This window comes from Hylaeus anthracinus, unplaced genomic scaffold (assembly GCF_026225885.1).
Source record: "Hylaeus anthracinus isolate JK02 unplaced genomic scaffold, UHH_iyHylAnth1.0_haploid 11981, whole genome shotgun sequence".
NCBI lineage: Eukaryota > Metazoa > Arthropoda > Insecta > Hymenoptera > Colletidae > Hylaeus > Hylaeus anthracinus.
This window is the reverse complement of record NW_026534329.1, coordinates 1,209,636-1,237,431: the sequence shown is the minus strand read 5'-3', so window position 1 is coordinate 1,237,431 and position 27,796 is coordinate 1,209,636. Positions and strand designations below refer to the sequence as shown.

Here is a 27,796-nt window from a genome sequence, read left to right as displayed (position 1 = left end):
ATCATATCTTTCTTTCATATTTGAACAGAAAATAACTTTTTTGAAAATATAAAATCAAATTTGCTACCTCGATATACTTTGCTTTGGATTAACTCTAGAATTGTCCGTTAAATTATTTGTACTTCCTCACGGAACGTCACGTATAGAGCCCTACGAGTCTGTAGTCGGCAAAGGAGACCAATCCTTAAAGCAAATACAATTCAAAGAGCGACGAAGGGTGGAGTACTGCCAGGTAAACTTTCTTTCGTGGAATATCGCTTTTGAATTCGCGCCGGAGTTTTCATTCTGCCTCGAGACTCGGTGTAATTTCGCCTGCTCGTGAAAATCTCAATTTTACTCGCACCATCGTGACGTTATTCGCGTGAACGCGAATGTAGGTACGTTATCTGCGAAACGTATTAGCCAGTACACGCGTATTTGGCCAGCTTGTGCGTGTGAGCGCGTGCTTTGCATAGAGATGAGTTTTGGGATTAAAAATGTAACATACTGCCGACACCCAAACCGGAGGATCCCTAAACGAGCTTCTTCTTTTCCTACTTAACCTACCTAGCCTCGCATAAGAAGCTTTCGACTCGAATATCCAACTTGTATACTTATATTTCATAATCGATTGGGTGGTTTAAGAAACCCACCTTCTTTTTTACCTTTAATTTCAGTTAATTGTTAGAATCAGAATTGCACGTTCATAACGATATCAAAGTTAATGGAATAAAGATATCTATCTTGTAGTCTAAAGATGGCTGTAATACTAGGAAACCGGCTTACAAGTTAATCAGCAATGTGCTCGAAACTCAAAGCCTCCCGTATAATTGCATAACGAGAACAATCGTAAGTTGCTTTTCAACGGATTCAAGTTATGTGGGATTAATCTTCTCATTCTCTTTCGCCGTCTTATCTCTCGAAAACGGCGCCGTAAATCCTCTGCCTCTAATAACGCTGTTTGAAACATTCTGTTGTTTTTGCATTATTATACCGACTCAAGAATTACTTTTAGGCCGTGGAACGGTGAAAGGTTACGGATCTAAGCCTAGACGACCACATTTTGGATATGACTAATTCAAAGATCGAGGACTTACTGTTCTGTTTCCAAGGTTCTTTACTCTGCAAACGAGTTGAATGGTTTTTCCAACCAGGCCTGTCACATTCGATGAAATCGTTGTGTCAAAGTGAGGGCCTTTCTCTGGCGTTTGCACTCCTTGAAAGGTATCCGCCTCGAACAGTCGAGAACTGTGTACAGCTTTTTCTGAAAACGATAAAGAAAAAATTTGGGAATACATTTCACAAACCATAGGCGATTAACCACGCTATCTTGTTACAATTAGGTACCCTATCGAGTCTTCTACAAATACCAATTCGAAATAGAGCCTTAACCAATTTATGTTTACTTATCGTCTTTCTACATAATTATCGCGCATATTTTGCGAAGCTAAAAGCATTCCTTTTTCATTCGTCCATACGATTATGCTTGCTTTCTCTCTTTTTCCTTTTTTCGCGACCTTTAATTACAAACGGCTCTGTAACTGTCATCGCGCAACCTTTGGTCCCGTGGAAAAAAATGTTCTCGTTTCGCAGTTGAACGCATTTATAAAATTACAGTACGCGAAAAGAAAGCCGAGGGAGATAATGCACTCAACGCGGCATGCACAGTGATTATTATTAAATAACGTTGTCAGGAAGCAGCTTGGTTGCATAGGTTTCATAGCTGAACAAATGTTCTTTTACAAAAATTTGCCTGAGACTATCAACTACGTGTCTCCATATACAGAATTACTTTATTCGCGTTGAGCGACGTTTGCGCGCCGACAGTACTATGAGTCCGTCGCTTACGGACCTTCCATGCTCCGACAGTAGTATAGGTCCGTAACTTCTGCGTCTTTCACGCGTATATTCAACGATTAATAACTCGAATACAATTTCGTTATTTTTTAATTTGGCCTGTAGAATCACTTATATAGTTGTGTATATCTGTCTGAGACAAGGTTGTGTATTTTCCCTTTAAGAAACGTACCATACTTTCGTAGCATAGCCTTACAATATAGCCTGAAGAAGCATAGCCTTGTACGTAACAACTTAATTCTAAAGTTTTGGTTCATTATTTCGCGTTGACTAGCTTCTTTTACGGAGCTACACGGGGTATATCGAGACACCTAGTGTAGAAATTCGTTCGCAAAGTGTACGTGTGGGAAGAGTTTGAACCAGTCAAGCAGCTCGACTGGTAGAAAAGTCAATTACAAGTGTAATTGTGAATTCGTTTAGACGAGCTCGAGAGTTGCGCAATTTATTCGCGCAATTTCGAATTGGACAACGCGGCAGCGATCGCTTCGCGACGCATGAATATCCGAATGACCCTCGCGAAGCAGAGTGGTCCGAAAGTACACGGTGGAACAGCTGGCGCATAACTATCCTGTTGCCTGTAGTCCTGCACTGCGGCAAATACGATCTCGTCTGCACGAGTGGCCGTAACGGGTACGTTTACACTGCTGCAACAAGCCGCGCACCACGCGTACCCCACACTTTTGTTATTCGTTCTACCTCGACAAGCGGCGCAGAAGATACTCCACGCACTCGAAACATCGGTATACTTCGAATGCGCGGGCATGCAACCGCTGTGTACATGGCATCGATACGTGAGACGTATGTTAAGTCTTGGTTCTCGGTTCAGTAAACTTGCGATATGGAAACAGTGGACATAAGATGTTACGAAAAAGTAAATACCAATGAAAGTATCTCATAGTTGACCGGTTATAAAATACGATACACGATTACATCGAAGCATTCGATTGCAAGCAGAATGTACAAATTAGTATGACGATCGTGATTCGAATATTGTTCGAAATACAATTTGCTCCTCCTTTGTGGAACAGAGGAGCGCGTTATACGGGTTCTCATCTAAAAGTTAGACGGCAAACTATCCTTTGAGTCCTCGCGTGATGAAAATAGATTCTCCGTTGACCAAGTCCAATATATCCATGAAAGCCTGGAATTATACGGAGACAGCCGCACGCAGAGTGAGCTGTGTAGCGATGCTTCGCAAACAGGCGTTTCGCAATTTCATTCGTCGAAACAAAGAACCGTGAGGTTGACTTTTAAATGTGCTTTTTTCCCTACAGGTTTCGCTTTCCTGTTGGGGCTTTCGATGTGAAATATTGTTTATTTGGCTGGTTCTTACACGAAATCGTCCGGCTCGAGGCTCACGCGAAATATTTCCACGCTTCGTGCTCGCGACAGCCTCGGGGATTAACCGTTTCGAAATGCCTATAAAGTATCTCTCGTTTCTGACCGTAGCTTCGCGATATACGGCACGATTTAACCGAGGAAATATCGCTCGCAGGAGGCATTAATCAATTACGAAACGACAAAAATCACGATGCGCAGTTTCGTTCCAAAAATTGTTTCTCTCTACCGTATGACAATTTCATGCTTTTTTCGATCACTCTTCATCGAGAATTCCAGCGTTGCTATTCACTCACGAAATCGCGTTCGTGGTATCGGTCGTTCGATTAAACTTTTTCAACATAGTATTTCGAACAATTCGCGTGGCTCGTACTTCCATTGCGACAATTTTTACATGTTACAAAGTCAAAATATTATTTACACAAGTAAATTGTCCTGAAATCTACTCTCGTAGCTGAATGTTGCGCCGAGTGTGTTTAATATTTTCGTGAAGACTGTCTCGTAGTTTTCGCAATCAACTGAAAAAGTGAATTGCATGGCTAGATATTACGGGCAGCGAATATTTATCTTGGAAATTACGTCGAGACGTCAGAGTCCCTTGGTGTACATTTATCACGGCGAAAGGGTTAGGGAGCGAAGGAAATGATACAATGTACGTTCCTCTAAGATATTTACCGTAACAAAGTCTTCGAGGGCTCTGGTGGATCGAACAAAGACTCGCAAATTAACTCCTACCTTTTCTCCTTTCGAGCTAATTCCACCAGTTATACAACCACCTGAATTATTTACGCTGTTTCCACCTCGTCGAGCTACCGCAGAAATGTTTTCAATTGTGTTCGTTTGCTAAAAGAAGAAACTACCCCTCCGTTCTAATTTCTGACGATTCGACTAGAAATTTTGTATTCGATGGTGTTTATTTATTTTTAAAGATACGAATGTGCGTTTATAGTACATGTCGTTACTTAGTAGCCTGCGCGTTGGTCAGTTTCTACGAGTTTGCTCTTCGAGCCACGCGACGCAGAAATTCCCGAAGAATGTTCGTGGAATGTCGATTATCGGAATACCCATTAAAGGAACGCTCGATTATCGGAGTAATAGTCGAATATGCCAAATGATCGATCACCCGCTATCGGTTATCGCGAATTGAGCAATCGCGTTCAATTGACCTCCTTCTTTTGTCCCTTAAGAGAGTCCTTCCAGCACTTACTCTCTCATTTGAAAACATTTCGCCTATTTCCAATCGGATACGCAGAATTCCTTGCAATAATTATTCCCCGCGTAGAACTCTTATCAAATAATAATAATTCCGGTGCAGGCAGTCCCGGGTAAAAGTATTAGGTATTTCGGCATAACTCGCGACTCTCTGAGAGAAATTCTTGACATTAAAATTTCGAGGATCTCGGTAACGTCGGCGTCGTTTCTCTAGAATTAAGTACAGTGGAATAGTTAGCGAGCATAGTTATTAATGACATATCTCATTTAACAGTTTCAACCGCAAGTAATCCCGCGTAAATGAGATGGTCCGTAGAACTTTGAAGGTTTGTTAAGGTTGTGCACGCCACTTGGAGGTGTTACTAGAGTGTTCCGTGGAAGTTGGAAGTGTTTCCAGAGGTAGTCTCCAAGACTTGTCAGGGCTGCTCGCTCAGAGAATGCACAAGATGGAGAAACGTCGAATACAAATTTTTTAAATAACCAAATCCTCTACAAAAACAATTCATAACGATTCTTATTTGATGTGTATTTTATATTTCGACTACTTCGATTTACTTAACGCGTGCGAAAAATACAGTCATCGTGTGAAACGAGCGGCTGACGTAGAACGCGTTAATCTCCTCGATATCGCGACTCGATCGAACAACAATTTCAATCTTCGGAAGTGACGAGGCAAATTCCACGAGAAAAACGTGTTCGGTTCGGCGTATCGAGGGCTTTCGGGAGAACAAGAAACAGCGGACGAGTGATAAATTATTAGGTCGATGGCGGTGCGAAAATCTCTCGTCGTAATAAAAGCGAAAAATGGGTCCACGGAGGGAAAAACCGGAAGGGTCCGGCAAACTCAGTTCCGAGCCAGTCGGTATTGCGAACAATTGGAAGAGGGAAGCGAGAAGTAAGCGTAATCGTGGGAATAATACTCGAACGGTCGTTCGAACGCCTGGAACTCGCTAATCGAACCACGAACGAAGAGAAAATGTGTCAAGAGATGGACGATCCAGACTCGCGGTTGCACATGTATCGCGAGACATTGAAAATCTGCTAAAAGAAAATTTTCGAAAGTACCGGGTATGGTTTTGCTAATTAATGTTACCGTAAACCTGCGAGAAGTAGTAAAATCGAGAAAAGTCAGACGTCAGCAACGTCTCTGATGTTTTCGATTTTCTTTGCACGAAGAATTTGTCGAAAATAAGATATTATTTGCGTTTGACTACAACCCTGGTAACCTAATGATTTCGAGGATCTCGATACGTTGGATACATTTTACGAGAACTGGCCCTTTCGAAACGGCTGACCTGGAAACGAAAGGACGAACAAACCTTCTTATCGTATGTCCATGACTGACCCAACTCGTGATGTACGATCGTATAAGAAGTCTCGACGAACGACCGAAGTTGACGTAAAAATAACCTGGCTGATATTGCATTTTATAGGGGCTGACTTCAAACTTTAAAGCAAGGGGACGCAGAATTGCTTGGTAAAAATACATAAAAACTGAATTAGGCGCTTTAATAAAAGCGCTCAACTTATTACATTTTTTGATAGAAATGAATTTGGTTGACTTTACGCGAAGATTCCTGCGTTTTATTTAACCCAGCGACGAGGGAGAACCCGTAACGTATTTGTCATTAAACTCAGGGGAAGAGCCATTAAAATGTTCCTGTTCTTTGCTTTCATCTCTCTTTTTTTTTTTATTTGCGTAATGATCTCTTTTAAGAACACGCATCGAGGAATATACAATCTCTCGTGCGCCTCTAATTGTCCAGGAACTGTTTAATGCAAACGAATGCAAAGTGCAATTAGACGGTATTAAAAATGCAACTACCTCTGGACGAGTCTGTTTGAAAATGTCTCTGCAATGCGATAAAGTTTCTCGTTCCGCTAGAGAAACCTCGAGATACTCGATAAGAAAGTGTCATCGACAGTCACGGAAGCCGTAAATGGCATTTTTCCTTTCGATGCAGTTTTTGCGGGTGGGTTCCTACGCAGCGAAAAGGTTGAGGTTGACGCGTACCCGTTGCATTTGTCGACTCTGATCGTCAACGTCGACTGTCGTGCCACGTAGGCTTCTATTTTCGCGGAATTTCAGCCGTATTTCCGCTTCTGGGAATCTCGACGTATTCCATCGATTGCGTTCATCCGAACTTTCGCATTCCGTGTCGCGCATTCGACATCTGTCGTTCATCCTTTCTGCTTTTCTTTGCCGCTCATTTTTGACAGGGCTATTCGTCCGTGGTCATTGGATTTTCCAAGGTATCTCGCGAACACGAATCTTGAGATCTTTCTTACTTCTTTTTCCTATGAATATTTCGTTACGGGGTTTCGATTACTCAATTTTTTACAGTTTAATCGCGAACACACTGAAATATTTCGACAACGTATACGAGAAAGCCTCCAATGAATCAAGTATTTAAACCAAGAACGGCCATTTAAATCGGTCGACGTACCATTTCTTCTGAAAATTAAAAAATAATTTTAACGCAAAACGGTAAAACGTTGTGACTCGTACGACGACTAGGTCGCTGCCAACTACTTCTCCTGTTTTATGCAAAAACCGCCAAACTCGTTCCTGTTTAACCCAGTTTTGCCAAACTGGCCGACCAATTACGGAGAATATGCTTACAAACGAAGGGTATACATATGTACATACATCCGATAAAGAGCGAAACTCCGACCTGCGACGAAATAATTACATTCTTTGTACTAGTTTGTCTACTATTTCGAGTCTGTAATTAAGTCGCCGTTTGAAATTTCAGGGGACGTTCTCACTGTGCGCTCCTTAATGTATCGTTGTTAACGCGGTATCTCGTCGCGGATAATACCGGGGCCGAGTCGTTCTATTGGCGCAATGCCATCGCGCGTAACAAAAACTGTATGACGGATGAAGTGCACCTTCCCCCCGATACTGCAAAATTCATTTCGTCGCTGCGGCTGCAGGCAACATCGCAACATCGCGCCCCCAGCCCATTCCCGCCAAGACCCACCACAGTGTAAAACATTATTCCACATTACACTTCACGAGCTGGAGAACACTGGATGAATTATTTCGTCGGTTTCTTCTCACCAGGGGAACCGCACGCGTGCATACGCGCGCCTCGCCGCTCGCGAATGCTTAAACGGCCAGAACAAACTACCGACTCAAAGAAATTAACCCCTAATAGTCTCCCCATAAATTTTCAACGCGATTTGAATAATTCGCAATTAAAAGTGTAACGGTTTGCTTTCGACACACCCAAAGTTGAGAGAAAACAAGAAAGTTGTCGGTGTTTGCAGTCGTGGCAGAACCAATGCGACGGAGTTATCGTGGATGACGAGGAAGCCTGGCACGCCAAGGGTGTGACATTAATATGAAATTGCCGTTAGCCCTTCCGCCGCCTTAACACTGCCTTATGCGCAAAATTCTCTCAAATTCTAGTGGCAATCGAGTGCTTTGTTCGCCGTCCTTTCAGCTGCTGATTCCGCTAAAAGGATCGAAATTTCCTGGTGCTCTCTACGAGACGAGTTTCACGCATTTGCCATAAATAAACCCATTACTTAGCCCTCCTTAAATTTAAACGATTTCGCGGTGCGAGTTTACACCGTGAATTCAAAATTTCCTTCCCTGCAACGAATATCGTCGTTTCCATCTCGCGAAGGAACCTTATTAAGCGTGGCTTTGAGATTTTAATGAAATCTCACAATGATCCCTGGCTTAATAGAAATGAGAACTTTTCAAGCATAATTACCGGTATGCTTTCATCTTAATCCATCACTGGAAAACATCCTTGCCTTTGGTGAAAGGGGTATCGTTTATTAAAATTGAAATCATGACAAGTAACGATAACGAACCGATCGAAAGTTTAAGACAACTCTGTCGTACGGTGGTTCCAAGTAGAATATAATTATCGACAGTAATTATAGAAAGTTTTTCGGGGAAGGGAGAGATCGTCGCCCAGACTTGTCGGTTTGTTTATGCAGATCAAGACCCGTAGATAATTGGAAACGCATTACTTTTACATTCCGTTCCGTGTGCCGGTAATTAAGCTGTCGTTTGCACGCTCGGAGTTTTTCATCGGTCGTTTTTATACTTCGGGCCGCGTCAAAGAGTTTCAGCCTTGATTTTCCTGGCATCAAATGATTCTACTTCCGTGGGAAATAAAGCATGCCGCGTCTCGTTAAGAAGAGTTCCGTTCTTTTACCGTCAAACGAATGCGGAACGTTTCGATAATTTCTCTTTAACGTTTCAACGTTGATCGAACGCCTTTTTCCCTCTTTCTCCAAAAAGGTAACGTCTACTTATTTATCGCTCGTAAGTATAGTACCTTTTTGTAATCGGTGGATACTCTTACAGTATGGTATGGTAATTGTAACGATGATAACTATCTATTAGATAGTTGAAATTCCAAGTGTAGTCCATAGTTTAAAAATGATCAAACACGGGAATCGCGGCCGATTCCTATCTCGCAAAGCAGTCCGTCAAAAATACATGCCTTCCTTCGCAAGGAGAATATGAGATAAGGGAGTAAAATTTTTGCATCCTTCGTAGTAGAAATAGCGTCTTTGCGACCCTGGAGACTGCGAAACGTGGTTTCTTTGCTGCGTCTTTCATCTTGAAGAGGAAAATTCCTTTTCCCCTCGCATCACTCTCGTGCGAGGCAATCTTATTAGAAATACTAGAAATGAAATCGAAGGGGAACTTTATTCGTTAAAACGAAGATGCTTTCTTTGGAACTTCCCGCTTCTATATCGTTTGAGAAGTTCAATGCTACCAATCGGTCCATTTAACCCTTTGGGCGCTGCGAACTCATGAACGCTCGGTCTGTGCACTGCATGTGTCTATCTTCTACAGGCGTTCGGTAAATACGGTCGACAAACCTAATTATCAGGTTTCCAAGCACAGTGGTCGAATCTTTCCACCGGAAGGATAAATTGCGCGTCACTTAAAGCCACAGGCAGTAAAGCGAATGATAGATATTTTGTTAATTTGACACATAGACCGGAATCAATCGCGAATGAAATTTATTTGGAGAAATTTTGTATTGTTTAGCACTATCTTTTATCGTGTATGGTTGTGTTGGATCGTGGTCTTGGCGTACCGGTTCAATGAATTGCCCTAATGGAAGCGTTTCAGTGTACCTCCCGAAGCACGTTTTCCGGAGGAACGCGGTTACCGCCGGTATTACGTTTCCCGCAACAATGCGCAGTCACGCATACGACCGACAAAGAACTCGTCAATGCCAGGTCCCCTACGTAAACGTAAGAACGGAATTTCCGTTCACGCGAACAGGTTTCTCCCCAGTAATCTCGTGGAATTGTTCCTCTTTCCATTACGACTCGGTCACAGCCTCGTTTATGACGCTAATCGCGTTAAAAGCCTCTGTAAAACTGTCTGATTTAAAAAACTCGTTCGCGATACCAGCTAAATTCCGTTACGTTTCTCTCCTGCACGTCGAGTATTATTTTCTTCTGAATAAAAAGACAGACAACGGTGCGCTGTATTAACTTACGGCGCAAACATTTTATGCAGGTTTACTCGCATCCGTACATACGCGTAAAAGTAACGCAAAATATTTGCTTCCCTTCTACATCGTGAAACTTCTGCATCTTGAGGTACGGCTTCTTCCTCGCGTCGATCACTGTTCATTCTGTTCTCGAGAACGTGTCTGTTTAGCACTCGGTGCAACGCGAGGAGAAAGGAATTCGTACACGACCATTTGCTTTCCTGGGTGCCACGCGATCGAACACAGAGGAGAAATTCAGCAATAGGAATAGAGAGAGAGAGGGGCTAGAGGAGAAAGAGAGAGAGAGCACAAACATTTTTCTATTTTGTTTGAGAAATCGAGGCTCCATTTTAATAAGGAGCAAGGAAATGAAAGGCTTTCTCCAAAGAAAAACGCTACCGGTGGATTCCTTAGCAAAGTGTAAAACGAAGATGCAAAAGCTTCTTCATGGCAACGACTACTTTAACTAACGCGTCTATTATGGGAACAATTTCACTGGAGACCGAACTTTCAGACGGTGACTGCTTCGCGCAAATATTTGTCTTCATCTGTTATGAATCGCTTGGAAGAAAGTTCGTCGAACCTAAAAACCCTCGCAACTTTCGAGTCAGCGTTCTCTTGGTTGGTACTAACAGCATTTCCTGTTCCTTTAACTTTTTGGAAATTCGTCGAATAATTCCCTCGAATTAAAATTGAATTCCGCAACGGAGTCGAAAAGTAGTTGTATATTTAAAATTTATTCGAGTATTCGCAGCGATGTCTACTTTAGAGAACGCGCTCTTGTAGACGATTATGACTCCGTTGTCATGATCTAAAACGGACGCGACAAAGTAGAAGAAGAGTAGTGTCGTCGGTCGTCGCGTAGACGACGCGCTTATTCAAAGAAACGGCGGGTTATACAACGAAGCGGCAAATGACTTGAGATAGAACTGGAAGCGCCACGCTTAAGACCCTCAAAGGGGCTCCGATTTAATTAGACGAAATAACGTCAGCGAACCTTCCAAGGAGACACTGTTCTCGAAATTGGCCAGACAAAGTGTTCCTTTTTTCCGAGTAAAAACTTATACTCGCATTTCTCTTTCAGTCCACCCAATTACCTTAGCTTCACAAAGTGCTGACTGCGATTGGTCTATGGGTTGCGCTTATAGCTGAAATCATACATTCGTACGATGGATTGCATTTTTATAGGCGTTGATTTCACTTGGACGATTTGAAAAAATCAATTTCGCGTCGATGTAATTTTAAATATCGGGATATTGAAGTATAGGAATGTAATCGTGGCACAATTCTACCAGAGAGCGATTTTACGTGAATAAATAAGTGGAAATAGCTGGGCGTAGCTCTCGCAAACGAAGCTTCCTTTTCAAAAAATTATTCTTATCGACTGTCGCGTGTACGCGCACTCAATCGCACAGATTAAATTTAAATGCCTGCATTAATCGATGAGCTGCAGCTCGTTATAATTATTACTGACACGAGAGAATATATCGGATAAAAATTGTAGAGTTTCGAGTTTTATTACGCTAATCATTGAAAATGGTTTGCAAAATGTAAAGTATTCAGAAAATGAAGCAACGTAATTTCATTAAACGAATTTTCGTTCAATCGTGTGACTGCGTTGGTGAGGTCATTACCATCATAATATTGGATGGTTTCAAAAACAAGTCAAAGGTTTTGTCAAAAACAAATTGAACGGCCTGGAATTTTCCATCGCCCACGTTCACTGCATTAAGTACGTATCTCGAAGCGGATGATAAAGGGATGCTCGGCAGGCGGATTAATTAAACGTTTATTAGCTCGAATAATTAGACCCAATTTCTTTCACGAATCTTTCGTTGCGACAGGTATAATCTCCCCATTGTCCTTACTTCGTACAAGTATTTTACAAAGAATTCGTTTAAAAGCCTTGCGAACTTGTTTCTTTTCTGCATTTTTTAAAGTTAATTTAATTTGCGTAGCCTTTGCGTCGCCGATGCCCACTTGTTTTTGTTCAATTTTCTAGCCAATTAGACGGAAATGAAGTATGTGTATTGATATTGGAATCTTCAAACAGAAATAATTGCCAGAACATAAAGTAAAAAACTAACAAAATGTTTGCACCGAGAGTTAAAAATATTAACTACTTCGTTATCTGGCTAATACCAGGAGATTTGCATTTAGATCAATGTAACAATTCACGGAAAAGCAACGACTTTTATTTCGAGCACTTTCTATAAAGGTAAGCAGCCGCCACATTACCCGAGTACAAGAATGACTATAATTCGGAAACAAGGTCGAATAGGGCAGCCGTTTACGTGAACTTTTTCCATTGTATCAGTGTCCTCAATCCACTGTTGAAGTCGCCCACATGTTACGATACAATGTATATTCTTCTAAGAGAATCACGAGCCGATGAGTGTTACGTATTTGGAAAACAAAGGTGGTTTTCCTGCCGAATGAAAGCTTCGTGAATAGTTACCTCTCATTGTTTCCAGTGACAATAACGATTGAAATATTAAATCGCAAGCGACAGAACACGAACAATGGATTACGGGGGCTGTCGAGCTTTAATTGCCCGCAATGAATATTAACTGCGCGCGTGGTCAAACTTAGATTCGCGTCGCTGAATCGTCCTCGAAGAGAGCTTTCCACTATCGCTGTTAAAAGGTAAAATTTCGTTCGGAGGTCTAGAGCTTTTTCGTTGTTCTCTTCGAATTTTTATAATAAGAATCTCTGAGTGTATTTCCGCGGAGAACGAATAAATTATCGCATCGACGAGCCACGAAAAAGTTGGAAAAAGTTCTCGCTGTCGGGGACGAAAGGCAAGAAAGGTAAGACGTTCCTGTAGAAAATTGCTGACAACTCCAGACGCGTCTGTACGATAAGACTCTGGCAATCTAAGCGCATAAGCTTCTTAAGAGCTTTGCCGTTTAATTAAGTAGAAGATACAGAAATATAGAGAGGTTCTTTTCTGGTTAGCTTATATACATATTTTAGGTAAAGGTTTGGGATCGAGACGGTCTGTGACACGTTCAGGACATCGCCAAATTTCGCGAGTTCCCCTATCGTTTACTAGTGTCTTGCATTTTTAAAAATCAACTCGTTCTCGGAAAATGCAAACAAATATTCTTTGCTTTAGATAGTATGACAATGCGAAATTTCTGTTTCTGCTATTTTTGAATGCTCGCGAGCAGAGGGTGCGAAGTTTGTTCAGCGCAACGTGTTTTATTGGCCGCTTGCTCGAGGCCAAGTGTTCCGACAACACGAACAAGCCGGCGTACAAATTAATAACCACGGCACACGAGGTCCGCGGAAACAAGAAATATTTGTCCGTCCGGAACGAATGTTCGTCGCGTGGTTTTAGTTTTTGATGCGCTCGTTACGATGTCCTTTTGACGGATCGTTCAGCTGTAATCGAAGAAACGTTTCGAGCGTAGTTCACCCAGTACGATGCATCAGGTCATACGGAATTCTCTGTAGCATTTCCACTTCCATTCTTTTCTTCAGTCGCTTATTCTTAGCGTGCAAAAAAAGAGCCAGTATGGATATTTTAGAGTGCAATTATTCATGAGGCAATAACGATTCCGTTATAAATTTCACATTTGTCGGACGATTGCTCCCTATTTCCCAGATTGACAGGGAGAGGGAAAATGGGTTGTCGCGTATCGGCGATGTAGCGACATCATAAATTTGCGCATCGACGTATCCCCTAGCTAGGATATTGCGAGTCGCGGCGTTATTTGCCGCCTTGATCTATGTACGTTTTCTCTCAATTCTAAAAAATTCTGAAAACCTGTCGATGGATATTTACATTCCAATAATTTTCGTATACGTCCTAGCTTCGTCGATATTTTCGTGTAATCGAACCAATACAGAACAATGTTTCTGATGGTTCTTACTGAAGAAGATAGGAAAGAAGCTCCATCGGATGACTAACAGGAAACGATCAGCTGGAAATTCATAGATAACCTCGAATGAACAATCGAAACGAGCGAACCCCTTCCGTTTCGACAAAACGAACTATTGAGCAGAAAAATAAGCGTGGTTGAGTTAGCGAATCCGAACTCTCCATTATCGCGAATAAATCTATCCTCCCGCGGCTGAAATCGGATCGATCCGAGAAAGCTCTTTAATCGAGCCAAAGCCCCGGAAGCGGTGGAACCATTTAGAGTTTACCGGCGTCGCCATTCCATTTCAATCGCGCGATCTAATTGTTTCGCAGGTGGAGGGGCCACGAATCTCCCTGGATGATTGATCTTGCCTCGGCGAGAGTTCTCTTCGCGACTCTACGGGGAAACGTCCGCAAGTGGATCATTTGCCTGCTGGGAGCCACGCGCTGCAACTAACTTGGTATATTAAATTAGCGCGGGACTCCAATTAATTAGTCGCTTTAAAGGATAATCCGTCTTCGTGCGCGTCGAACCAGCCAGCTCCCGCTGCGGTGTCTCTACGTTTAATTGCATCGAAAATTACGAGGACACGGGTTCGTTGCGACCACGTCTTGGCGAGTTCGCCAATTTCTCGTGGAACACGCGCCACCTCGCGAAACATCCCAATGTTATCGAAAGAGTGCAGTCTTGAGCATACATCGCAAATCTATCAAATATGCATATTTGTGCCACCGCTTTACTGTCGCAAAGTTCTTTTCTGAAATTCGAACACGTTTCTCTGGTTTCGCTGATATTTATCATTCTGTTTGGGTTCAATCGTGGAATGTAACTACTCGTACAATTGCAATTGCGATGGTAAACGAAGCGATATCCATCGTCGTAAATGCTTCGTAATCATTGTATGTACGTACATAACGTTACACGTGTAACTAAAACTTGACCCGAATGCAGGTGTACGGTATCGCGTGCATTGAAAAATATTTGAAGCTTGCGTCGCTGGTAGCCGAATAGTTGGTTAAATTTCTGTCGAACCACCGACGTTCCAGCGGTCGACCGCTTCGGGCAGCCACCATCGAATAAAAGTTGGCGAATTCGAACAATGCGGACCGCACGGAACCGAGAAAGTTTCGTTTCTTTTCGCGAATCTCTCCTCCTCGACACTTTCCGCCATGCTTCCTCCGCGGAGCACTTACGTACGTCGCGAAGGTCTTAGCAAAGGTGTTACTTCGGAGTGAACTTCCGATCCGATAAGAAGGAGAGGGAGGCAGTAAAAGGGACTGGTCGAACGTGGACTGCGTGTACCATATCTGAAGATTTCGAGAAAACGCGATCTATGATTTCTGTTCTTGGTTTCTGCATTGGCGAGAGCGTTCGTTTCCAGACTCAACTTGCGAAACCTCGACAAGCTGGACCCAAAGCCGGACAATAACGGTCGAGTAAATAAAGGGTCGTGCGTGCAACAGTCGCGTTCAAAGTTCGTCGACGGTCCGGCATATATTTCGAACACGGTCCTGTATAATTGAATTCCATGTTTATTCATAAGCATCTATATGCATCGGAGATGAGTCGCGTTCACGTGTAGGATGAAAGTTCTTTAGTGTCAGCCCGAGCACAAAACGAATCTGGAAAACGCAGAGATCTCGTCGAATATTTAACATTCAAGAGATATTAGTATATAAACGTTTTCAAGTTGAAGACTATTCGTTCGTAGGTGTCCCGGAACAAAGCGAGTAGACCCGGAAAGCGTTTCGTCGGGAACAAGAAGCAAGTAAGTAGAAAGTTACGACGGGAAAACATTGTGAATTATTAATGGCTGCGCGTACACGGCAGCGCTCGCGAAGCGTGAATACGCCATTTTCCTGATTCCATGGCGTAACTCGGTAAAATGAAATACCCTCTGACCCGTAAGCTATGGTGCTATTCGGCCATTTGCGCCGAATGCTCCGAGGTAACGCAGTCGCATAAGTCGTCGTCGTCGTCGTGTCATTACGTCGTACCCAGTGGGCGAACGCAGACGCTGCAGCTACAGATACCGTTGCGATATAGTATATATTGCTATTTCGATACGCGATTCCCGATACGCGATACGCGAACGCGCGTTAAACGCGACAACTTTCGGATAAGCGCGTTTACAACTGACCGGTGAGTTTGCTTTGGAAGCCGGGATCGCGGTGTATCGATTGTCGAGCTTTACGCTATGCTCGTTTTGCATGTCCATACACGGCCTCGTACACGATTAGTCGTGGATTATATATTAGGGGATAGTTACAAAGCCACGTTAAGCGAAATAAAAGTACATCGTCGTAACGAAAGTCATCTCTAGCGAGACCACTCGTCTCCTTCGGACTCGAGTTCAAACTCGATAGCAATATATTTGGAATGGTCGGGCAGATAAATATGGCATCGAGGACTACTCTCAAACGTTCTATGCAGCGACCGTTTGCCAGATTTCGGTCAAGTGATTTTAAGCAAGGATGCTCTGCGGTACAGACCGCCTAAGAAGTCTCGGCGATGGAGTTTCGAAAACCATTAGGGAAGTTAACGCTGGTAAAACGTCTCGAAAGATTGCTGAAAATCTTCGGATAGACCGTTCCAGTACAACCGCTCATTTAAACTGGCTTGGAAAGATTAAGAATGACAGACGAATAGTTTTCTCGGGAATCGATTGGCGATAATCGAACGTATTTACAGGGTTTATATAATGGTAACGAATCGCTTCCTCTGTAACTATCAGAAACGCATACTGCAATTTTATTTCTGTACAAACAAAGCATTCGCGCTGAGTAGATAAAAAGGGCGTACACGTCGACCGACGCTTGGAAGCGTTTCGCGGTGTTAGCTGACCGCAACAACGTTTGCAAAGTAGTTGAGGATCATTGTCGCCTACGGCGCATTTTTGTCTCTCTACGTCGAGCCACGCCGTTACTTTCCACTTTCTGATTTCCCCTCGTGCTTTTTACCTCCGTCCACGAGTTTTCAACGTCATCCGTTGTGGCCCTCAGAGCGAGCTTTTGCGAAAAATTCCGGGAAGCGAGTCACTCGTGCGCGGACAAAGTGTTTCGTGCACGGAACCACTCTTCGCCTACTCGAAAAAAGAACTGGTCCTGGATTTTTTAATTGCGTTCACTGGCAGCGGTTTCCCTCAGAAAATGCCACCCTTGAAATTACAGGATCGTTTTCGAATTACTAAAGTGCTCGACTAATTTCTCATCTTCTTTTACTTCCCTCTGTTGAAAAGCTCGGATGAAACTTTCGAAAGCTTTTATACTGGATTGGTGTCCCTCGAATGTTTGAATGCCAACGGACAGTTGGAGAAGGACAGCCTCCTACTTCTAGCTTTCGACAATACCGATCACACGCGTTTTAAATTCAATGGATTTCATTGTTTTATAAATCTACTAGCCAATCCTGGCGGACGTTGTCCCGCCAATACAACAATAATCATATTTTTCAAAATCTTACTCGCGATCTCAATAATGGATATGGATTCGACAGGCTCAGTGGCTTGTCAGCGACGATACGTTTTACTTACGAACAATGGATTTTATAATTTTACTATATACATACATGAAAAGCTACATATATAGTAAAAATCCTTTTTTATTTTTCAATTCATGGCTTTGTTATGAAAAATATGAGCAGTTGTCAGTAGAAATGTCGGATACCTCTTGGAGATGAATGACTTGTGCCAATATGAATTGAAAAGTCCTTTTCCATTTTCCAATCCGACTGTTCGTTTCGGAGATATTCGCAGTTAAAGCTTGTTACGTGAGCGAACTGCAAGGACCACGTGGAGTGGGCGCGAGCGCCTAGTCTCGTGACTGCGTCCGCGCGAGCGCATGTAGCACGTGCCGAAGCGCGCGAACGTAACCGAAAGGTAAACAAACCCCTGCTCCGAACGGGCCGCGTCGAGAGTCCCAACATGCTACACTTTAATCGCTTCTATCTCGGTAACGAATGATCGGATCGGAAAATGATACAGGACTTTTTGATTCCGGTGGACACGAGCAATTGATCTTGAGAGGTTTTAAGTTTTTGCTATCATTTTATAGAGTCAATCAAGGCGATTTACTTAAATTTTTTACATGCGATGTCTCTCGAGAAGTGTTGCAAATGATGCAATTATAAATGTATTATAATAGAAAAGCTATAATTGAAACAATTACAAGGAAGTTGACAAAGTAAGCTCTGGTCGAATCGATAAATTTATTAATTACCTAGCGACGACAGTTTCGATAACTGCATTTGTATCGAACAGACGGAAATCGATGGCGAGAATTCCAATTAACGAATCGATAACGTGACAATTACTTTTGCAAGAATTAACGCGATAATAGAGACTTGTCGTAATGGGAGCAGCTAGTCAATAGTTGCACCGATAGTTGACCGAACGGCAGAGATTCTAATTAACGAGAAGCGAACGCGAGTCGCGCGTTTCACCCTCCAAATAAATCGTGCGCGCGGACAGCCCTGATAAACAAGCCTATGTACAGTGGGAATCGATGACAAAAAGTAATTGAACACCGCGCATACGTACCAGACGAGAAAATTTGATTTTTGCGATCCGCGGCAAATTAAACGATTGGCTCGTCTTTTTGCTAGCTAACTAACTTTCCGATTCTTTCACACCTTCAAAATCATTTATAATTGAAACATTATAAACGATTCCTAAGAAAAACTTGAAATTACTTATAAAAGAAACCGATATACTAAAGTAATGCTGAAATTAAAACAAAAAGCAAAGAAACGTTTATTAATCATAGGGTGTTTTGAAAATACGACGGGTCAGTACAATGGAAAATCTAAAGGAACCTAAATTCTCATCTAATCCGTAAGCCAGCCTCTGTTTAATAGAAAACTAAATGAATAAGGAGGTAACGCGTCCTTATCGCGTCACGTGTAAGTGTTTTGCAGTACGTATAAATTCTATATTGACTTACCGTGCAGCAGTATCGCGAAGAAGAAAATGCAGATCATCTTGGCCAACGTGTCCCAGCCGTTCGCATTCCCGCCGTACCGTGAATTTGTTCCCAGTGCTTTTACGGTCCATCGTTTCCGGTACATTTCGCGACACCACTTTCGAACCCGTGCCAGCCCGGCCGGAGCGATACGTCTTTTCTGCCGACAATAAACAGAAATTCTCTTCGCACATCGAATCGACCTCTCGACACTCGTCACTTTTACATGCCGGCATGTCACGCGACTATCGCTGGACCGTTCTACGGTCGATTATCATTCTCTTCATTTCCATAAAGGATCAAAAATTATGAATTGAAAAACGATGCTTTCGTACTTGAATCGTGATTCGGCCGAATTTGCACGTAATACATGAAATAATTGGGAATAGGTTGAAAAAAGATCTACAGAAAAAGCAATGTAGGTAAGATCTCGTCAAAACGATGCAACAAGTTGCCATTCGCATGTTGCGTGTAAAATATGCAGCTGGGATCGCGTAATCTGGTATATAATTTGATACTTTTATAAATTTAACCAATTACGAGCATAATTGAAAACAAAAGAATGAAAATAAAAATTAATACTGGATATTTGTGTAAGGTGTATCATTTCGATTGGACCAATCTGTAGAGTAATAATATAAATATTTTGAATGCAATTTGGAACACGGAGTAACAGATTCGAAAGTGATGCGGCAGCAATTTGCGATGTTTACAGTTTCGATTACCTATTCACGAATTTATTATCCGTCAGATATTACACTGCAATGATCTGCTTGTTATACGATCCCACTGATATATCTGCGAAATTTGTGTGCGAGTAAATTGAAATCAATCTCAAAATCGATCGGATAATTGCTTGAAAGGCAACGAGCGTCGAACGCGCAAAAAATTGTTCAACTTTTTATTAAAAATGATTAGTTTCGCGCCTCGAGCTGTGTTTGCTAACAACGAAACATAATCGAGACAATTATTACGCGCAATGCGATGGTCGAAGAATTAATATCACTTGTCGATACATTTCCGGGAATTCTTCAGCGTCCGGAACTTCGATATTCTATGAATCGTATTTGTACAGTGGTGTCGAATAAGTAATAGCGAATGAGCGGTGAATTTGCCATGGCCTATCGATTCGTTTTGTTACAGGGACACGTATGACTCGATGGATATTAGGAAATTTATCTTGTTTCTATGTGTGAACGTATTTGCCTTATACTAGGCGTTCAAAAAATCTTCAGAAACTCTTTTAACATTACATTATCCTATACGAAAATTTGTAAATATTTTTAACGTAAGGATGGATCGATTGTTCTCGTTGGACCTATATTTTTATTCGAAATTCTCATTGTACCTTTCACGACCGGGTGTAACGATTTCCACCGACGCGAAAGTGTTGCTAAAGGGAAGGTAAAAATTCATTCGAAACGTTCGATGACGAACGAGATTTGGATTCCAACTAACGAGCTAACGATATTCCATTCGAGCGCGGACGAGTAATTCTTGTCGAAATTTTACTGAAATTTATGCAAACGCAAATGCAAATGAAACACACGTGTCCAGGAACGTCGTCGCTAGGAGATGAACGAATCACGGAATGGCCAGTTATCCTATTCTCTATTTCCTACGTTTTTATCGGAAAAAAATGGACTTTTGACGCGTCTGTCAGAGCAAAGTGTTTCTGGCTAATTTTTCTCCAACTTGCACGTAACTTACGATACTCTGCGAGAACGTTTATCCTTGCGTAACTTCACCGGAACGTTCTGCGTACCGGGTCGATCACGTGTCACTTCCAGATACTTATGTTCGTTTAACTTTATGTCTCTCGTTACGTCGATGGAACACTTCGCGCAGAAGATATTCGCGCCGCGTATTATGATCCACCCATAGAGAAACGTGAGAGAATTAAAAATATAAACGAGGCGTGTTAAAATTGATAGTCCAAACTGTGAGCGCATGTATCAATATGGGTATGGAAATAAACGGTTTTCCAGATAGAAATAAAAATATAGTTTCATCGTAACAAGTATTCGAAACGAGTCCGCTCGTTTCGATATATACCTCGATACGTTTTCTCGTTAACATTCACACGCGCTCGAAAATGCGTTCGGTAGGTGTTTGATAAAATAAACAAAGACACGTTTCTCACTACGAAGAATGTAATATAAGGCGGTTGCCGAGAAGCAAGGGAGAACTTGGAAACCGTTGTTTCAACGCCTACGTTAGTTTTCTGTTTATTTCTGTTTATTATACGTACCCGAAACTTGAACCATCAATTATATTTTAGCATACTTTGTATAAATCCTTGAAATTCGCACAAGTATCGTTATTAAAAGCGAAAGCAGTATTTGGTCGATAACTTGATTACGGGTACGCGTATTTTTAACGAATATTTAACGAATTTTATACTCGTTCTCGTGCGGAAGCTCTCAACGACGCGACGCGAGTCGAACGTACATACATCACTGATCATCGGATCACGCCACGAGTGCGAACGGTCCAAATACGTTTTAACCAACAAAGTCACACAAGTACAGAACGAAAAATAGCATCGGTACGACTTGAAGCAATAACTTCATAGTTGGGTAGCATGAGGTTTGTTCGCGTACAGAAGATCGTTTTAAGTCACTTTGTAGGAACGTTGGAATCGAGTTGCTCACCAACACCTCTCCGTAAATTCGTGCAGCACGTCGAGACGGCACGGATCGGAACGCGGCGAACGAAGAATCCTCCGCAAGTCGTATTTCCACGTGACAAGTCGATGCATTTTCATTCAGCGCGCCGATGTAGCGACGGATGCATCCGATTCGTGGCGACTCGCGCAGCGTTCGCTTTTCTTAAACTGACACACGTTCGTCATTCGGCACGCACACTCGGTCGCGTGGACATGACTCGTCGCGTGCACGCACGCATGGTCGGTACCACGAGCAGCGCCTAAGGAGAAACTGAAACGTCCCGAAACTCGACGACCAGACGGAGACGGAGCGAGAGTGGAAGGGGCAGAAGGAGGAAAGCAGCGGATTGATAAGATGAATAGGCGGATAAGTAGACGGGCGAAAGGAGACGCGAGTCGAGATCAACAAGAGGGAGAAAGAGGCAACGAGAGGATCGAGTAAGACGGAGCTGCGCGAACGGATCGTCGGCGTCGAGGGAAATGCTGCTGTGCTGGAGACCGCGATCCAACTGCGCCCGCGCTTAGCCAGATATCAACCCCCAACGACCCTCGACTCCTGCCACCTCCGTCCGCCGCCCTCCGCGACGCGATCCACTCCGCGCTGCCCTCGCTAGCAGCTCTGCCAGCAATGCCGACGGTGCCGCTAACGGCAGTCGATAGCGGTTGTATTATTATTGCGGTGATCGACGCCTCGACCATTATGCGCGACATCGTATCCGTTGCCTGTTAAATTCGATAGCGCGATTGCCTGTTACGATGACGCGTTCCCCTGGCAGGACTCGATACAATTGCGCCAAGATTTCACCTGCAATCTACCACCGATAACCTTTGCATCCACCAATATTTCTAATCTGTTCTATCCTGCCACAACCGTATGCTAATTATTATTATTGCATCACCGAGCTCTACGTTTCGATAAAGATATTGAAATTGTTGTACATAGAACGAAGCAAAGTCGGCCACGTCTTACCGTTTCCAATACCTACCCTCGTGTTCTCTGAAATAACTTTTTCGCTTTACAGGCAGTTATCGACTCGGAATCGTATGGCCTTAGTCGTTGTCGGAATCCTAGGTACTACGAGGAAGCTCATAGCCAGTAGTCGGTGTCACGCGCTATTACTGGTTCGATCTGCCTAGTGTCTTCTATTGTTATCGTCCACCGCATTTTCGTGACTGAAACATTGAAGCTACCGATCGTGGAACGGATCGAATTGTTAATTCGGATACAGCTTCCTTGATATCACACCTACCCTTGTTTCTTATCGTTAACAGAGAAACGCATTCATATAAATCATTCATATAAATCAACGATCGACGTATGTACCTTCGTTTCATCCGAACAATACCAAATAATACATGCACCGAATAGAAGAGCAACGAATATCGAGAACACCGGTCGAAGCGTTGTTTGAATCATTGTTGGAATAATTCTCTGGTTTTTTAGGAATAAAGCAGTTGGATCACGTCGAGCGTTAAATTTCGTAATGGCGCCATTCGCTGGAATATTTCACCAAGGGTGTGAATCGTCGTAAAAAGTATACGAATCTCGTGGTTATCGATCATTGTCGCATTCAGAGATTACTCGACTGGCCTCAATTTTCGTTTATGGTGCGCTACGCGGACGACGAGCTCATAAATACCAAGACCAAATGGGCCACGAGGATGGTGTCCTTGTATATCGATCAACTTCGCGTAGAATCCTGTAATTCTCGTGCAGTCGCAAATGATTGTATACGACTTTGAGGGAAGAGCAGTTCGTCGTTGAGTCGATAGGACGCGACGCCAACGTCGCGAGCTTTGGCGAACGTTCCAATCTCTAAATTGAAATACTTTGCGTGTTTTGATGGCGGGCTTCGCGAGCCCAAAAACGAAGGATTCAAATATAGCGGTAGCTTAGCGCCATAATAATCCTTCGTTGCGTTTCGTTGCACGTGTGCAAAAAGTAGGCTATCTCTTTAATAATTCCTTAAAACGGTGCTCATTACTTTGCGATGACCTCGTTTAACCGTGAAGGATATATCATAGTTTCCTACCTCGAGCTCTTGTTCGCATACATTTTTCGAAAACGTAGCTCTCGCAACGAGCGTATATCTCCCTATGAATTCTCAAGCGCAGGTGAACCTTTCTCTTCCATAATATTAACTGTTCCTTTTCGATCGCCCAATTTTTAAACTACGCCATTACTGTACGCGCTATTCCCAAATGACGTGGATTTATCTATCCGATTTCAAATACGATAATTTGTATTTTCAATGATGTTTGAATCGAGTTTCGGTTACTTTCGTTTAATACTTTAGAATGGAAGCGGTGGCGGTAACCACGCAATCCTATTTCGGTGATTTCTTAAAGAATTTGACGAAGCGTTCGGTTAAGGTAGTTTACGAACAGCATGCGACAACAATTAAGCGCATTAGCGCTTAGGTAGCAGACGCGGGTAGAAGGAAAGTTTCGCAGGCGTGCCGGCCGCTGACGAGGAATTAGCAGACAGTCTTCGCGAGATTAACTACCGCAAGCTTACGTGGGTCTGCAACTCGCAAAGATCGAGGATCACAACTCCGCACCCTGTTAACGCTCTTATCTAAGAAAGGGACACGCCATCCCCGTGTCCGTGACTCGACTATCCGAAAGTTTAGCAGTCTAAGGCGGGCTGGAAAACTTCGTAGATGTACAGGAACGTTAGAGCCAAGCGCACGTGAACGCACAAAGAAATACCGTCTCGTTGATATTCGTAATTGTCGAAAGTAATCTATCTTGTAGAATCTTATTTTAAATTAGATAATTACCAAGAGTTGTTTAGTCGTATACAGTCGTATGCATTGTCAGAACGAGCTTCTTGTTTTTAATGGGTTCTTGTTATATCTGTTTCATCGGTTTACCCAAAAACGTTGCAAAAATATCGGTTACGCGAGGCTCATTAGCATTTAGAACGGCGAGGGATTTAAACTCAGGCTGTGATTGCTGGATCACGACACGATATGCATAGGATTATCTTGGAGCACCTGGACAATAATAAACTAATCCATTTACGAAGAAAACGAGATACTTTCCCGTCCTCTTTGAGAACAACCCTATTTCTCTTTCCGCGATGCTCCAGAACAGACTTTTACTTTTCATTTTTCAGCTTTCATTTCCATTTTCATTTTCATTTTCATTTTGATGTGGCACGTCGCGAGGTTGTAACGAGAAAATAAGTAATGCGAGTAACATCGTGTATGTGTAACGTCTTCCACAGATAGCAGAATAGCCGACGTTTCGGAAGTTCTGCGCTTCGCGTTGCCTCGGAGTCGATTTTTCTGACAATTTCGTAAACTCACGGAACGCCAAGTATTTTTTCATTCTTCCATATTACCTTCTCCGTCGAGTTATTCGATTCGGCAGAACCCCATGATAGGCAGTGCTGCGAGAGAGGATCGCGCAAAGCGCCACGATGCAACGAGTTACTGCAACGGCGTCCGCATTACCCCAACGCGTCGCGTCGCGTCTGGTTGCAACTTAAGCGTGTAAACGCAGCTGCTTTGTATTTGCGGCCTGGCCTCGTCGAGTCGAGCGATTATATCACGGCTCGTGGAAATCCAAGGATTCTTGGTGAACGCCATCTGTCGCCAAGCTAGGTCCGTGCTTCGTGGCGCGCGAGAAGTTACAGCCTTCGCTCAAAACAGATTGTCGTTAGAAACGACTCACTAGGTACACCGAACTTACTTAAGTATCTACAGTTTCCAGTTCTTACATTTCCCTAGATCTCTATCTCTGTTTCGTATTTGCATTTTAAAGGTAAATGGTAAAACGTCCACAAGAAATAAAAGAATTTTCTCCTTTCACTTCTAAAGTTGACGTTATTCTCTCAACCACCGGAACGACCGAATTTTATTTTCATACTTTAAACACGGTACATCATTTATGCGCGAAACTTTGGATGCTCACTCATCTCGTTAATGTCCTAGGTAAAAGTGCACCGGTAATATGCTTGTCAAACGAAGTGTTTATGGAATTAACCTCGATCGCTTTACCCAGTTCGATTTAATTTTCTTCTTAACGAGCTCATTTTGCGCGGAGCGATTATTTATTTAACGGGGCGAATGAAACGTTTATTTAAAACACATTTAATTATTCGACAAGGATAGAGTAGTATTATCACGAAGCGTTTTGAAACAACGGTCGCTTCGACAAGTCATAAAATTCAAACTCGCTGAATTCTATATCCATAAGCTACTCAACTTTGAAGAACGTTGGATAGTATTCGTGCCGTGCGAAACTTTCTATTTGTTGGTACACTAGGAATGGGAACTATGATAAACTTATTACGATGCGACGTAAACGTTAGTTAAGTACGCAGCAGGCACGGAAGCCATTCACGTGTTGCGTAATATACTAAATTGTTTGGGAACTCGTGTAGCGTAACATTTGCATAACAACGTTAAGCTTATTAAGCTGTGCCAGTATCATCGGTCCATCGGAATCGAACACTTAACGAGGCTTCAACTTTGTCCCTCGTCGTTCGGCTCGTTTCTCTCGCGGTTCGTCGACGCCAGCCGAACCTGGCCAATGTTTTAGGTTTACAAGGGAATTTGCGTAATTGTAATTTATAGTTGGAAAACCGATCGACCCCTTCTAACCGGATAAACGGTTTAGTCAAATAAATGTTCGACCATAAACAATAACGAATTCGATCCTTCTCCATACTGTTCGAACGGATTTGTGAATTCCTGGAGATTTGGACGTTTCGCGAAGGGAATATAAAAGTGCAATAAAGTGTAAATTTTGTCGATCGAGTAATCGAACAGATCTTAGAAAATTACTTCCGCGGAGGCAACCCACGCCGCACCCGCGCCGTCATGCAGCGTTCCAACTACTTCCCGTTGCTCTAAGTGCATCGCGCCGAGTTAGGAGAATCCAGTAAACCGAGCCCTTATTTCACGACGTGAAACGCGAAGAAGAAAAACGACCTGACTACGTAACGAGCGAGGATTATCCGCGGAAGGTGCCAGTAGCGAAATGTAATGGATTACCTCTTTGTTTGCTGGTTCGGATATCTATTTGCACGTAACTGGAGTCATGAAAATCACGTAACGTGGAATGGTTTAAGATTACCTGGATTTTTAAATTAACAGCCAAAGCGAATTAATAGCGAGATCTCGCGAACAAGATTGTTTAAAAGTAACAAAAAATGAGAGAGGCGTCGAGATTTTTCAAAAGAGCGAAACAAAGTTCACGGAGATGTTTCGGGTTTCTTTTTTGAAACTTTTCAACCAACGTACGGTTACCAAGATGAAGGATCTTCCTCTTCCGAAATCTCCGTCTACGGATCTCGGCCAGATACGATTATTTCCACGCCTCCGCTGTTCGACCGAACAATAGCTCGAGTTTACTCGTGGCTATCGTTTTCGTTTCGCGATTGTAGAAGGATGACGCAACTCGGCAAATGGCACACCAGAATCATAGCTGATCCTTTCTGGTAGCCTTCTGGTAGCCTCGTGCGACTAAACTAGCGGAAAAAAAGTATCGATATCGAGGAGGAGAAGAGGAAGTACGGAAGGAAGGAACAGAAGTGCCAGGAGAAGTCGAAAGGAAAGCTTCTCCCCGTAGGTCTTCGTTTCACAACCGAGAAGTAGAGACGAAGAGAGAACGAGACAAGTACCTACCGGTGTGCGCGATAGATGGAGAGTAAGGGGGCTATTGTAGAGCTTTGATGCAATTTGAAAGACTCATAACCGACGTTCAAAAGAGCAGCAAACGTCTGTGTGATACCGCTTGGCCATCGTCCAGCAGCCAGTCCGGTTAAACGAAGCGAATTGTCCGTAGCCGGAGCCACCGGGAGAGATGGTTTTCTCTCCCCCAACCTTCTGGAAAACCCTCTTTCTATCTCGAAGGTTCGCACACGACCAAATACGACTCCGCTTGTTTTTCTCTCGTTTCACCGCGTCGCGTAGCTAACCTCGACTCGGCTTGACTCGTCTTACGGACAAACGTAGACACTCTATTGCCCGAAAGCAGCCGAAAGCAAATTCCCTAACAACCTAGCAAAGATTGCAACGTCCCTCGTTCCCTTTACCATTTTCCTCTTCACATCCTTCAAATTTGTCAACGCTTAAAAACATTCCTCTTACGCAATTATTGAAATTTCTCAACCCTACTGTACTTATTACGTAATGAGAACCGAAAGTGGTGGACGATCGATTAACCGACTCGCGTGTCAAATTATCCAGCGATCGTTTTACTTCTACACGGTAATCGGTCGGTCTAATTTTCTTCGCCGTCGAGCTGTTGACCAGCCCCTAACCCATTAACGTAAAACCCGTTATCGAAGACAGAATTATGGTTTCCGTAAAAAGTCACAGGCGCTGAAAGAGTCGCTTCGCGATAGCTATCGGTGCCGCGTAAAAACCCTAAATTACGCTGGCCGATGTCCGTGTAAACGCAAGCTTTCTCGACGGAACT

At 43.0% G+C, this 27,796-nt stretch overlaps 1 protein-coding gene across 3 annotated transcripts in view; it reads right to left on the bottom strand.

The window, feature by feature from the left end:
• Positions 1-21,917, bottom strand: part of LOC128885361 (zwei Ig domain protein zig-8-like) — a 33,947-nt gene extending 12,030 nt beyond the window's left edge. The window contains exons 1-3 of one of the 3 annotated variants that reach the window (XM_054139375.1): positions 21,348-21,917; positions 18,676-18,853; positions 1,077-1,243 (exon numbers count right to left, since the gene is read on the bottom strand). In XM_054139375.1, coding sequence (XP_053995350.1) covers positions 1,077-1,243; positions 18,676-18,799 — 291 coding nt within the window. In that variant the 5' untranslated portion in view covers positions 18,800-18,853; positions 21,348-21,917. Of the gene's footprint in view, positions 1-1,076; positions 1,244-18,675; positions 18,854-20,944; positions 21,294-21,347 lie in introns of those variants that run through there. The other 2 variants (XM_054139373.1, XM_054139374.1) reach the window with 2 other exon arrangements.
• Positions 21,918-27,796: the final 5,879 nt, after the last annotated feature.